Source organism: Dermacentor variabilis, chromosome 9 (assembly GCF_050947875.1).
Source record: "Dermacentor variabilis isolate Ectoservices chromosome 9, ASM5094787v1, whole genome shotgun sequence".
Classification (NCBI taxonomy): domain Eukaryota; kingdom Metazoa; phylum Arthropoda; class Arachnida; order Ixodida; family Ixodidae; genus Dermacentor; species Dermacentor variabilis.
Window position 1 is genome coordinate 124796315 of NC_134576.1, and position 14451 is coordinate 124810765.

General features: G+C 46.9%; 1 protein-coding gene across 2 annotated transcripts in view; it reads right to left on the minus strand.

The window, feature by feature from the left end:
- LOC142557414 (complement C3-like) overlaps nucleotides 1-14451 on the minus strand; it is a 142776-nt gene that overhangs the window by 23740 nt on the left and 104585 nt on the right. For both annotated transcript variants that reach the window (XR_012822768.1, XM_075669237.1), the window contains exons 28-30: nucleotides 12513-12685; nucleotides 10055-10213; nucleotides 1618-1728 (exon numbers count right to left, since the gene is read on the minus strand). Coding sequence is in view for 1 of the 2 variants with exons in the window: in XM_075669237.1 (XP_075525352.1) it covers nucleotides 1618-1728; nucleotides 10055-10213; nucleotides 12513-12685 (443 nt within the window). In the remaining variant the exon portion in view is untranslated. The remainder of the gene's footprint in view (nucleotides 1-1617; nucleotides 1729-10054; nucleotides 10214-12512; nucleotides 12686-14451) is intronic.

Below are 14451 nucleotides of genomic sequence, written 5' to 3' on the forward strand. Positions count from 1 at the left end.
ATGCAACGCACCATGTTTTCCAAGTTTCTAAGCCAATCGCGAGGACCACAAAGGTGGAATCCGTGCCATTGCTGACAGCAGCTAATTCTTTCAATAAAAAGTTCGGCACCCAATGGCAAGAAGCTTCATAGCGAACGTCGAAGCAGCTAGGCCTAGCGTTGCCGCAGTGGTGGCAACGGGTGCCAGCGGATCTGCGTGCGAGAGTGCCGGTTCGAGGCGGCGAAGTAATCAAAACGGCAGCGGTGGTGCCTTTGATTAATGCCGTTTCGGACCTGCGGTCGCGGCAAAACGTCTGGAACACCGGGCGGCAAAGAGTTCTTGCGTCGGGAATTTCACACGTTCTGATACGTTGACACTATGGGGTACGAGGTGGTGCCGCGAAGCCGTCCAAATTATCGGGAATCCGGAAAGTCGCTCGTTGACTGTACACTGGCAACTCCTCCTGCCGACGACAGGGCGTCAAAGACGATTCATTACGATTCCTGTCTGCTACTCGAGCCAGCATTACCGCGACTTTCGACCCTTTCAATAATATTGCCGCTAATTTTCCCTGATAGAGGCCCAAATTCCCTGAGTTTTCCCTGACTTTTTCCAGACTACTCAAAATCCCTGAGAATTCCCGGTTTTCCCGGTTGGTAGACACCCTGGGAATACAATGTCTCCGGTATCGGCCCACGTTACAAATGACATCAAGGCTAGGGACCTCTGGTTATTCGAAATTTCAAATCCAAATACAGAGGTAACCGTTGCTTGATTTTGTATTCCATTTGAGAATTATTTAATTCAATGCATCAGATTACGTTTCTTTCAAATATTAGAGGAATAAGCACTTATTGAAATCTCGAAGGAGACAAAAAGATTGATGTGATGGTTGTTTCGATTAAATCTACTATGGGATATTAGTGGTTTCTGCGCAGGCGGCATCAGTTACTGAGCGAACACTTACGGAGCAAATAACTTCTAGCGATGCTGTGTATGAATGTTTTCGGGAAGAAATCATCGTCGCGAATGTTGCATAGTATTGATTCAGTCTATATATCTATGCACACCTGTGTAAATCAATTCTGTTGAAAGCACCTTCTGTTGTCATTTGTTCTTCTTCTGTCCTTTTTCATCCTGCACTACTTATTACAAAATCATGAACTAACAGGCCCTAAAATATACAATTTTTAAAGCCCGAATTAAAACATTTCTGATGGTACATAGCAAGCTCCAGAATAAATATATCACCCCTCCTCCCAAGCGCATCTGTGACCCAGTCTTGGGGATCAGTACTCTCTAATTTGCATCAACCAAACAACAAAGGTCAGTGAGTTTCCTGTAAAAGGCTGTCATTAGTGGAGTGTGCGCAGCTTGAAACAATGGCCAAAAAGTAACTATGATGGCGCGTCTACTGCTGCCATTCCTGCAGCTTTTCTGGCCTCAAGATCTTGTGTTCCAACAAAAGAACCATTCTGTGAAACCACTCCTTCATGCAGTAGTACACAGATGAACACAGGCAGTGCGTAGACTTTATAGTAGGTACTGCCCATGCAAGATGTGTTGTGATAAGAACTGGGTTCATTTAAAGTTTAACAGTGGAGTGCTTTGCATAATAAACTAAAGCGGTAAACTTACCTTGCACAACACTTCCAGTGGAAAAAGAACGTTGTACTTCATCCTAACGGAAAGCAGCCCACTTCCGGTTCCGTTAGCTGTCACACGCAACTTGCCCGACATGTCGCGAATCTGTAGCATAATAAAGTGGCAACAGGAATCCAATCCTTCTCACACAGATGTAATCAGCTTTACCACTGAAGTAACTTATCTACGACGTTTAACACTTCGCATTATACTAGCTGTCTGGACTTCAGCAGGCGCGCTAGTGGCGACATCGCGGGGCGTTGGACCAACCACAAACATGGTGAGGGAAGTTTTTTTTTTTTTTTTACTGTTCTCGTAAAATATTTTTTCAGGCCACCATACTTTCATAACTGTGATGGTGCCAATGTGTTTACATGAGCTCCTGAGCAGCGCATTTGACCGCAGTTCATGTAATGGTTTCGTACGTGCTGATTTAGCACAAGTTCACCAGATGGCGCCACCATTGTTGTTCAGCTATAGTATATGTACCATATGTATAGCATACTTGATGAACTCAAGCAGGCTAGATAACCATTTGTCACCGCCCCCTTCAGAGGGGATGCCAATAAATCATCGTCGTCGTCATCAACAGGTAGGTGTCTGGTAATTTGTCATTTCGAAAAAATTTAACTTTAGGTTGTCCGTAAATGTGTTGCCTTTTATACCTAATGTCTCAAGACCACAGACGTAGAAGTGAACGGAAGCAATCGTGGCACCATCTGGTGAAAGTGTGCTGATAAGTTACAGGTGCAAAGGCATTGGCAACATGAATAACAAATTTATAATAGATCTTACTTTCATTTTGCGCTTTACGAGAACATGCGACAAAAAGATTACGGTTATAGGTACCTCACGATGACTCTCGACGATAATGTGGTTAACATTCAAGAAATGTAGCGATGCATCATATTGCTGAAAATACGTTTGCTTAAAATTAGTAGTGGTCATCAAGGCCGCCCATGAGCATGATGGCAGACGACGAATGTATGACTGCGACGCAGTGACTAAAAAGGAATGACGTCGATGGAACTACAAAGGTGGTGTGATGACAAGGAGATAACGATTGGGAATTTATGATGATAGTAAAACGACAAAAAGCATGACGATGACGGCATGATAGTGGGATGATTCTGAGTGTATGACGACAACAGCGTGACGAAAACAATGGATGGGACAACTGGATTACGAAGCTAGAAAGACAACAATGGCACAAGCATGACAGCATGGCTCCAACGTACGATATGACAATGGATGCATGGCAACGACTGTGATGAAGACGCAATGACGCCAATGACGTGAACACGGCGGCATAATCACGACTGAATGGCGACGACAGTGTGATTGCGATAGAATTACGAACGAATGACGTCATTGGACCGACGAAGGCGGTATGACAATGACAGCATATGACGAAGACGGCATGACGACAATGTAATGGCCTTTCTAAAGTGATAATTGTAAAACTCAGGGTGTCTACCAAGTTGACAATTCTAAAACCCCCGAGTTTTTCAGCTTTTACCTGAGTGCCTTTGCAAAATTCCTTGGGTGATACAGAACTATGTTTTATGTCAAGACGGGCTGAAAGGATATCGCCCAATGCTGTCACACTCTAGTAAGCCTATGAAAATTTTTTAATATGACTTAATCCAATTTGAATACTAAAAAGCAGTGCTTATGTTATTCAGAAAAATAGAAGGGAGGGGTTAGTAAATGCACAGCAAATAAAATGTCTTTGAAAAAATTGCAAATCGAATCGGACATTCTCAAATACAAATAAAAAGGGAATGCATACAGAAGAAAATAGTTTAGAATATGAGCTATTTCTATCAACTGATAGCAAGCTCAGTGGTTTGAGGCCCAAACTTTGTCTCAATTGAGATTCTCTCGCAACAGCTCGTATGTCAACCTCAACTGTCCTGACATACTCACAGCCCGCGCACGATGCCTCAGTGTTGTGTTTCACTGCTTTAAAGAGTTTATTTTGGTTTAGATAAGGGGCACCTGCCTCTCGGCATCAGCCAAGCACGATTGAGCTCAAAATGGCGGCAGCATGCTTCCTTTCCCTTTTGTTCCCCAATGCGGAGGTCCTTTTTGTTCTTGTCCTCCTTCCACCACTCGTTCGCCCCACGGACCATCTCAAGCATGTTCTTGGTTAGTTGCACAGTCCACGTCCGATTTTTCAAACTCCCTAGGGGCCTCGAAAACGTCTGAAAAATCGGCCAGTTGGAAAAAATAAATGCATGTCATTTACTTCCCTAAGGGCTCAATCTGCCACAGGCACATTCGAAAACGCTCTGCAGGCCTGTCGGTACACATATTAGCCATATTGGTGCTCGTACTGTGACAGAAAATACCGCGTGTACGAGTGCATAATTAAGGCAAACATACCTTGTATTGCAGCAATAGCCCCTTCTCATGTTTGTTATGCTTCACTGCAATACTTTTGCGTATGCTTCACTAAGTAACAGTTCTGTACAGAGGCGAAGCTTACTTTCGAGAACCGGCATTATGCAATGCACCGTGCTTTCCAAGCTTCTAAGCCAATCGCGAGGACCACAAAGGTGGAGTCTGTGCCATTGCTGACAGCAGCGAATTATTTCAATAAAAAACGAGGCACCCAATGGCAAGAAGCTTCATAGCGAGACGAAGCAGCTAGGCCTAGCGTTGCCACAGTGGTGACTACGGCTGCCAGCGGATCTGCGTGCGAGTGCTGGTTCGAGGCGGCGTGGTGATCAATATGGCAGCGGTGGTGACTTTGATTAATGCCGTTTCAGACCTGCGGTCACAGCAAAACGTCCGGAAAATCGGACGGCGAAGAGTTCTTGCGTTCGAAATTTCAAACGTTCTGATACATTGACTCCATGGGGAACGTGGTGGTGCCGCGAAGCCGTCCAAATTATGGGGAATCCGGAAAGTCGGTCGCTGACTATACACTGGCTACTCCTCCAGAAGATGACAGGGCATCAAAGACGACTCATTGCGATTCCTGTCCTTTACTCGAGTCAGCATTACCGTGACTTTCAACCCTTAGAATAAAATTCTAGCTTATTTTCCCTGTAGAGGCACAAATTCCCCGAGTTTTCCCCGAGTTTTTCCAGACTACTCAAAATCCCTGAAAATTCTGTGTTCCCGGTTGGCAGACACCGAAAAAACTATAATGTGACGAGGACGGTATTAGAGCAATTGTATGAGGACAGTGTGGCAACGGTGGAGTGAAGACAGAATGACGAAATGCTGATGACGAATTCAGCATGACGAAGGTGGAATGATCATGACATCAACACAACAGTGTGACAGAATTCATGATGATGACTGTATTATGACTACAGCATGACAACAGTATTGGGACAATGGGATGACGACGAGTGCATAAGGACGATGGCGTGACGACTGTATAACGAATACTGCCGGCAATGATGGCGTGACCACGGCATGATGAGAGTCGATTGACAAAGCTCAAGTGACGAAGATGGAACGACAACGATGACGTCACGACAACAGTATGACGACTGCATGACGAATGTATGACGACAACGGTGTGACGAGATTTGTAACACAAAGCTGGAGTGGTGAAAATGCAACAACCACGAGCACATAACTTGTGGCTCAAACTATTAGACAACTTGGGCAACTGGGTAGGCATAGAAGGCATGATGACCACGACATGATAAATAGAACGACAGAAAGCTGAGCTAGTTGGTAAGGATTCATTATGCAAAATAGAAGTGACGCATGCAGAAAAGACACAAGAGAAGAGAAGTGGACAACACGAACGCCGTTCAACTGAAGGGAGCACTGAGGCGAAAAAACAAAGACACAAAACTCAGCTGGCGCATGCTCAGGAATGGTAACACCACGTGTCAATCGGGTACACGTGCCGGTCTACATGAGAGATAACTGTTAAGGCACTTAATCTCTTCCTTATGTAAAGTAATCAAAGGCTGACTCACGCACGCACTACCACCATTATAGATATGCCATGCCTCTACCATAAGACGCGTATCTTCATTCTTATGCCTGTACAATATCGCGCATTCATCTAACTCTGGTGTGCAGTTACAATCTCGGCAATGTAGCGAAAGATTAGAAGGCAATCCACCGGTTAACAACCTTTTATGTTCCATTAGCCTCGGATTGATACACTGTCCCGTTTGCCCTACGTAGACCTGCCCACAGCTAAGGGGAATTTTATAAACCACACCCACACGACAGTCAGTAAAACTGTTGTTCTTATTGTGCTTCATATTGGTGTTCGTGTTGTCCACTTCTCTTGTGTCCTGTCTGCATGCCTCACTTCTATTTTACATGATGAAATTGAAATAAGAAAGCTGAAATGACAACGGCTGGAATGACCAAGACAGCATCACGACCACGAACAGAGACCTAGTGGCGTCAGCTCGCAGACAACTTGGGTCAATGGATTGGCATAAGAGCTTATACATACATACATACACATACATACATACATACATACATACACACACACACACACACACACACACACACACACACACACACACACACACACACACACATACATACATACATATATACATACTGTAGTGGGTAACATGCATGTGGCGCTGTGCGAACTGCCACCGCTGCGGCGCGAGACCCGAGCTCGGGCTGCTGATGCGAACGGCTAGGACTCGCGATCAAGAGCGACTTGCGATCCCTCGTACGAGCTGCAATAAACCCCCTTTCATTTGGTGGAGGTGCTGGGTAGACCTCGGAAACTGGAACTCCGAAGCCGGACGCTACCGACTGCTACGACCATGCCTGACGAAACCACCCAGGAAGATGCACCACAGCCTCCGGCGGTCATCGTTTCCGGTGTGTTGCGCCAGCGTGATCCTGCCATCTTTAGCTGCACCGATGATCATGACGTGGAGGATTGGTTGTCATCTTACGAACGGGTGAGCCAGCATAACAAGTGGGACGACGTCACCAAGTTGCACAACGTGTTGTTTTACTTAACCGGCGTCGCGAACCTCTGGTTCCGAGACATTTTGTATTCCATTGATTTCTTTGTGTTAACTTGTTGCTCCCACGATGTCATTCTCGGTTGGGATTTTCTGTCGCGCCATCATGCCGTCATCGACTGTGCATGTGCTGAGGTTCAGTTCTCCGTTCTGTGCGATTTGCCATCTCGCGACTTTCAAGTTCACGATCTTAGCAGGATCTGTGTAGCTTCAGATACTGACCTTCCTCCTCACAGTGCTGTATTTGTCCCTCTTTCATGCGAATCGCTTGCCGAAGCGACGGTCATGTTTACACCCGCTGCCGTCTTCATTCGCCGCCAGCCTATATTGTTGCCTTTCGCCCTCCTCACGGTTCACCATGGTGCTGCAGAAATACTGATTTCTAACCCAAATTCGTGCACTTTGGCTTTGCACTGTGGCGAGACTATTGGCACCATCGAGTCTGTGGACGCTGACGCTATTGTGCACTTCCCCATGGCCGACGACGTCGATACTGCCAACGTAACAGCACTGACGCCCCCTGTGCCATCTAACCGAGTCCCACCGGATGTTTTTTGTCGCTCCATTGCCGATGACCTCGAGCCGACACAACGTGAGCGGCTAATTACTCTTTTAAATGAGTTTCACGCGTCTTTTGACTGGAACCAAGCATCGTTAGGCCGCACACGTACCGTCTCTCACCACATTGATACGGGACACCACGCACAATTACGCCAGCGTCCGCACCGCGTGTCATCCACCGAGCGTCGTGTCATCACCGAGCAAGTTGAAGACATGCTTGACCGTGGTGTTATCAAGCCATCCTGCAGCCCTTGGTCATCGCCCGTAGTACTCGTTAAGAAAAAAGATGGCTCGATTCGTTTCTGTGTGGACTATCGTCGCCTCAACAAGATTACACGAAAGGATGTCTATCCTCTACCGCGCATAGATGACGCCCTGGATTGTCTACATGGTGCTGAATTCTTTTCTTCTTTGGACTTGCGATCGGGCTATTGGCAAGTGCCAGTGGATGAATCCGACCGCTCGAAAACAGCTTTCATTACGCCTGATGGCCTGTATGAGTTTACGGTAATGCCATTCGGCCTCTGCAATGCGCCAGCGACATTCGAAAGAATGATGGACAATATTCTGCGAGGCCTCAAATGGAAGACGTGCCTGTGTTATTTAGACGACGTGGTAGTTTTCTCCCCTAATTTCACCTCTCACCTCTCTCGTCTACGCGACGTCCTTACTTGTCTTGCCACCGCCGGCCTTCAACTTAACTTGAAAAAGTGCCGCTTCGGCGCCCGCCAGCTGTCCATACTTGGCCATGTCGTTTCCAAAGACGGCGTCCTTCCCGACCCTGACAAACTTCGTGCTGTCGCAGAATTTCCGCGGCCGACTACACTGAAAGAGCTCCGAAGTTTTATCGGCCTTTGCTCGTATTTTCGACGCTTTGTAGGCAATTTTGCCTGCATCATCGCTCCTCTGACGAAGCTCCTGGCTGGCCCAGGTGACCTTCGCGATTGGACTCCGGCATGTGACCAAGCCTTCACCACTTTGCGTCGTCTGCTTACCTCACCACCTGTTCTACGCCACTATGACCCGACTGCACCGACCGAAGTTCATACGGACGCCAGTGGCGTTGGTCTTGGAGCCATCCTTGCGCAACGCAAGCCTGGCTTTCCGGAATATGTGGTTGCATATGCGAGTCGGGCCCTCACGAAGGCAGAAACCAATTATTCTGTCACAGAAAAAGAATGTTACACAAATTTCGCCCTTACTTGTATGGCCATCCGTTCGATGTTGTGCAACCTTTGCCGTGTCCTGCACGTCCTTTTGATCGGATTGGCATTGACCTCTATGGGCCTCTTCCATCCACTGCTAAAGGAAATCGTTGGATAATTGTTGCAGTAGACCACCTCACAAGATATGCCGAAACTGCTGCACTTGCTTCGGCTGCTGCTCGCGACGTCGCCGCATTCATGTTACGGCATTTCATCTTACGGCATGGCGCACCGCGAGAACTGCTCAGCGACCGAGGCCGTGTCTTCTTATCCGAAGTTATTAATGAGCTACTCGCCGCTTGCCGCACTATTCACCGCACCTCTACGGCGTATCACCCACAGACTAACGGTCTCACGGAACGGTTCAACCGCACTCTGTGTGACATGCTCACCATGTATGTTGCGTCTGATCATTCCAATTGGGACGATGTCCTCCCTTTTGTGACGTACGCGTATAACACCGCCGTTCAGGCTACCACAGGCTTCTCCCCATTTTCCCTTCTTTATGGACGTGAACCATCCACTACCCTCGACACCGTGCTACCATATCATCCGGATGCCTCTGAATTCACCCCTCTTTCCGAAGTTGCTCGCCATGCTGAAGAGTGCCGCCAACTGGCTCGCTCGTTTACGTCGGATACCCAAGGTATCCACAAAGATCGACGCGACAACGGGCAGCCCACACAGTCCTTCGCCGTGGACTCTCACGTCTGGCTTCAGCTGCCCTTCCAATCCCCTGGCCTTAGCCCAAAGCTTGCTCCGAAATATCAGGGTCCGTACCGGATCGTCGCGTGTACATCGCCGGTGAATTATGTGGTCGAACCGGTGACGCCATCTTCGGACAAACGCCGCCGTGGCCGCGAGACGGTTCACGTCAGTCGCCTGAAGCCGTACCACGACCCCCTTATCGTATCATCACCTTAGGTCGCCAGGATGGCTCCTCTTCGCCGTGGGGGCAATTGTAGTGGGTAACATGCATGTGGCGCTGTGCGAACTGCCACCGCTGCGGCGCGAGACCCGAGCTCGGGCTGCTGATGCGAACGGCTAGGACTCGCGATCAAGAGCGACTTGCGATCCCTCGTACGAGCTGCAATAAACCCCCTTTCAATACATACATACATACATACATACATACATACATACATACATACAAGTGTTCTTGCGAAAGAAGTTCGTTGAAGACCAGCAAGTACGTACACGTTGCCACATGCTCAGTGACCCAAGTTTGCCTCATGGTTGGTTTCTAACCCTGTTACCTCAGCCCGATGGGCTACCCATTCGACCACTGCGTAGTGACCCAGGTAGGCGGGAAAACCGGTTACATACATGCATGCATACATACATACATACGTACGTACGTACGTACGTACGTACGTACGTACGTACATACATACATACATACATACATACATACATACATACATACATACATACATACATACATACATACATACATACATACATACAGACTCAAAACGCGCAAAGCAGGTAAAGAATGCTAATTTCAATACGATTGCTTCTGACGCTTTGTGTTTGAACAAAAGACCAAAAGATGCAGCTACTAGCCCACATCTACATTGGTGTGGTATTCCGTCAACTTCATTACATGCCAAGAGAACTACGACTCCTTAATTGTACAGTTTATTTGACAAGCTAAAGGTAATCTTTCATGAGTATACTCACATCCACCGCCTGGGGCACTGCCGCATTGTCGGGCCTTATCCGAATGCTCTTGTGGAAGTACGGCTGTCCACTCATAGTGACGTCGCACATGAGGTCCATGTCGGGTTCCGAAGACTTCACGTCAAACTCCATAAGCGCCTGGAGGGCTACTGCGGCATCCTGAAATTAAGATTTCTTGCGTGCACGGACACCCTCTACGAGTCCCCATTGAGAACTCGACACCTTCGGTTCTACTGCAACTGTAGCCATGACCTTAAGCATGAGCGTGTCCCCTTATGTACAATCGCCTTCTGTATGAGCTGAAACACGGTGCTAAGGTCAAAGAGGATCTCAGTGTGCACGGCGGCGCCAACGTGTGAAAAAAGTTTGTTTCGCCTGAAAGATGAAGCGTCATTAGCAATAGCAAATTAGTAGACAGCTATAAAAAAATAAGGAATCAGCTGTAAACATGGAAACATGCGCTCATTAGTGAATTAACAAGCATGGCAACATGCACTGGCAACACGCAATGGCAACGCGCACTGGCAAACATGTATGCATCGCACTCAATGACTGCGGATGCTCGCTGTCAAAACGCTGGAGTGAGCAAGCGCAGCAGTAGCAGCAGCGAGCGAAGTGACTTTTGTTGCTTCGACGCAAACTGAGCGGCCAGAATAAAGCGCGCACAAAGGTATGAGAAGTCCGGAGATCGCTTTCAATTTACGACGCATGCAACCAGGCACGGCCGTGCAAAGTAGGCAGTTGCTGGCGGAGCAATAGCCACCCTCTCCCTCCTGCGCTGCCTCCTTGCTTTCCTTCCCCGCACACGCGACGTTGAGCCGCTTTAGTTCAGCCGCGATCGTCAGGTCCCCTTGCGCCCGGTCGCGAAATAGGCAGTTGCTTCCAGAGCACAGCGCCGCCCCTCTCCCTCCTTCCCACACCCCAACGGCCTTTCGGCGACAGAAAAATGTGCGTTTGCTCTGCGCTTTCCTCCCTCGCAAGCGCCAGATTGAGCCACAACAGTCGCGCCCCTAACGGGCTTTCACTGGCAACGGTGTTATCAGAGTTCAGTCGGAATTCGACTGTAGGCACCGTGCTAAACTCATATTGAACGTGACTGTACTTTGGAAGCAGCTATGCCTTTGCCATAAATGTCCGTAATATTGCAGGGAACCCAAGTCATTTGTCTTGAGCGCGAACTAGTAAAAGAAGCATCAGCGCGAGTTGACTTCTTTCTGCCCGAAGTGCGACAGCTCGGAAGGCCGTCATGAATTTTGCACAACAGAAATGCAGTGGGCCGAGGCTGACAGCCCAATCGAAAGGAAGTTATTAACAAGGATACGCAGTAACCTGCCGATGGCGAGCAACTGTGCACTGAACAATACTTCCAAAGGAATTGAAATAGAGTCTGAGATTTTCATCTGATATCGCAGCGAGTTAGTGCAATGACCGGAAGGAAGCTTTGCAGACAGGGAGCTATTTCTTCAATAACTTTAAGTATTTACCTCCACCAGAAGTTCAGGACCCGCGTGCGAACACAAGTCCCCAATTCACCTAAGGAGCATGAGGATTTGCATGCATGCGTGGCAGCATTTTCACTGGTCAGGTGTGCGCAGATGTATGCTCACTCAATACAAGGATGAAGGTGGAGGCACGTCTAAACATGTTAACAAGATAATTTAACGTACAAACACCTAAGTAGTAAAATGAAAAAAGCTAGCAGACCCAATAACTGAATAAGATCACATGCTATACATGTACTTGACAAAAGCGTGAACAAAGCCAACAGTGACATTGCAGGAAAACGTAAAATAAGGGCACTAACGGGTGCTTCGAAAAAAAGAATTTGTGATACCCTTACAAAACTTACACGGATTCTGTTGTCCTTGTATTGAGTTTCTTTCTCTTTTTTTTGAGAAACAGTTGGCTATATTGCATTATTCTCGCAGACGCTGTTTTCTGCTGGCCGCTGCGAATTTGCAAATTTGACGCCACTTTTATACCACCTGTTCAGCAATGATGCCAAAGTTAATCTCAGTGATTACAAAATGTAAACAGAACCTCAACGCGCAACAAATCACATGATTGTATAACTTTCCTCTACGGTAAGCTGTAACGGCAATGTGGCCCAAAGTTTATCCACGAAACCAAATACGGTGGCGTATTCCTTTTTTTTTTTAATCCCAGATATTTGTTCCGCGCAATTAAAGTTGATATAGCCGGCCTTTTGTCTGGACAGAAGCCCACCTTTTCTTCGTGCTTTAGATACTTATCTTGCATCCCCTACAATTCTAAGGTCATTCGCCTTTTTTTTTTTTTTTGCCATCGCATTCACCGACTAAGCTACATCATCTAATGCATATGGGGACTCATAGAAGGTTATCTTAGTTGCACAGTATAGGGGTGCTGAAATCTATACATACCTATACATACAAAAAACGTACGTTTCTTTTTCTTCTACATAAAGATTTAAACTCACGTGTGTTGAAGAGGAAGTTCCGGACAGAGGGCGATGAGTGTTGAGCCAGTTCACAACGGTCTGGATCACATCGGCGTCGCTGTTGTCGCTGGCTAGCAGGGCAAGAAGTGCGTAACTTGTGCCTTCGACAACTAAGGGAGTAGCATTGCCTCCCGTACTTCGTGTGTTCAGCACTGCGACATAAGTGGAGTGTTTAGCATGACATACAGAGAAGTCTCAGTCTGAGAGCAAGTGTGGAATAGTTTGTCGCCTTCCGTGAAACCTCCTTTGCACCTCGAAAGCAATTCATTGCTCGGGATAATTGCCTGTTTAACTTTGTTCTACAAAATGTTTTCAACGAACACTTTTCAAAAAACATGCCAATCCAACCCACATATTGGCATCTATGTGCTAAGCAAAGCTTTCTCAAATCACTTATTCAAATGCTGTGCAACTGTTCATCTGCCACAGCTTTTCACAGCGTAGCGACAGCTTGCCTGCCAGGTAAAACTACAGGACGCGGAGACCTCTACCGCATGACCAACGCGGCCGTCGATTACGCTACCTCCAGGATCGGCCCACTTCACCCGGCAAGAAACTAACTGGACCGACGCGCCAAGGCCCGGGAAGAGGGCATTGAATTTCTCTTTTTAATAAAAGAATCACGGTTTTAAAGGAGTAGTGTTGTCGCAGTGAGGGTATTTAGGGTATTTGAACACTGCTATTTAGACAGCGCCTGTTATGCCTCATGATTCCGTAATGAACAGAGTCAGCCCCCGACACATCTGTAATGGCAGTACGGGTAGGGCTACATATAAATTTAGCGCAGTTAGTGCACTGCTACCAGTGCTGACAACACGAGCAAGACTTCCCTAGATCCAGGGATTCTCCGCTTCGCTTGGGAAATTTTTCTTTCGGATCTAGGGAAAATCGGTGCTACGACGTGGAGAAAAAAAAAGACTCAAAGACAAGAGAAACCACTACCACCACGCCGAAATGATCGCTACGAGGAGCTGCTGATGCGACGACGTTTTCCTTTCACTCAGCCCAAATTAGTTTCACATTAGCCAGCGAAGTACAACTTGTCGTCCTGCTGCAGTGCAGTGAACGCCTCTCATCAACTGGATATCCCCCTTTAAATCAAGTATACTCATCTGTAATCGACAAAACGAATGTATGGCGCAATGCCAGCTAGAGCCGCACCTGCAAATCTCAGCGTTAGCAGACACTTAAATTTAGCGCCGAGCATGACTAGGTGGTCGGGGTACTGCGCAGCCGACTATGCAGTGAAATTAGCCATCCATAGGCAGGGAGCATCAGAATCACATTGTAGAGTCCCAGTAGTCACGTGCTTGGGCGTATTTTGGCATAGGGGAAAGAAAAAAATATTGGCCGCATATCTGCGCGCTTCACTACAGATGACTTGTAAGCGAGCAAACGTGGTGCTGGAATGTCAGTACATCACAGCATCTCCGAAAATTTTAGAGCACATACTTCAAATTGGTGTCGTGAAGGGACACACTGTTTTGACATTGCTACTTTATCTGCTATACGGCGTAGTCCTGTGCTCGTTTCCTCACAATTCAAATAGGGTTCCGTGTCAACCTGGGCATATTTTGCTTTTGTTCGAATTCATTTTGCACGTGGAGCGAGTATAAAAGCGCTGACATCTCGTTTTCTGAATGTAGTTTTAAGAAGGAGACTGTATTGCTAGCACGAACAACTCTGGTTTGCGTGGCTTGCAATTCAACATTATTTAACTTCCGAGTGCAGCGATTTCATTGTTAAAATTTACAAAACAAGCTTGGAAATAAATTCGAACTATCAATTTTCCATATATCTGTATAACATAGAAGTATATATTTAAAAATTCACACATACAAACTGAATAAATTTATCTTACAAAGTTCTGTGTAAATCCAGAGAATTTCTTGAAACAGTTTAAAGGAAAAGTGGCTTC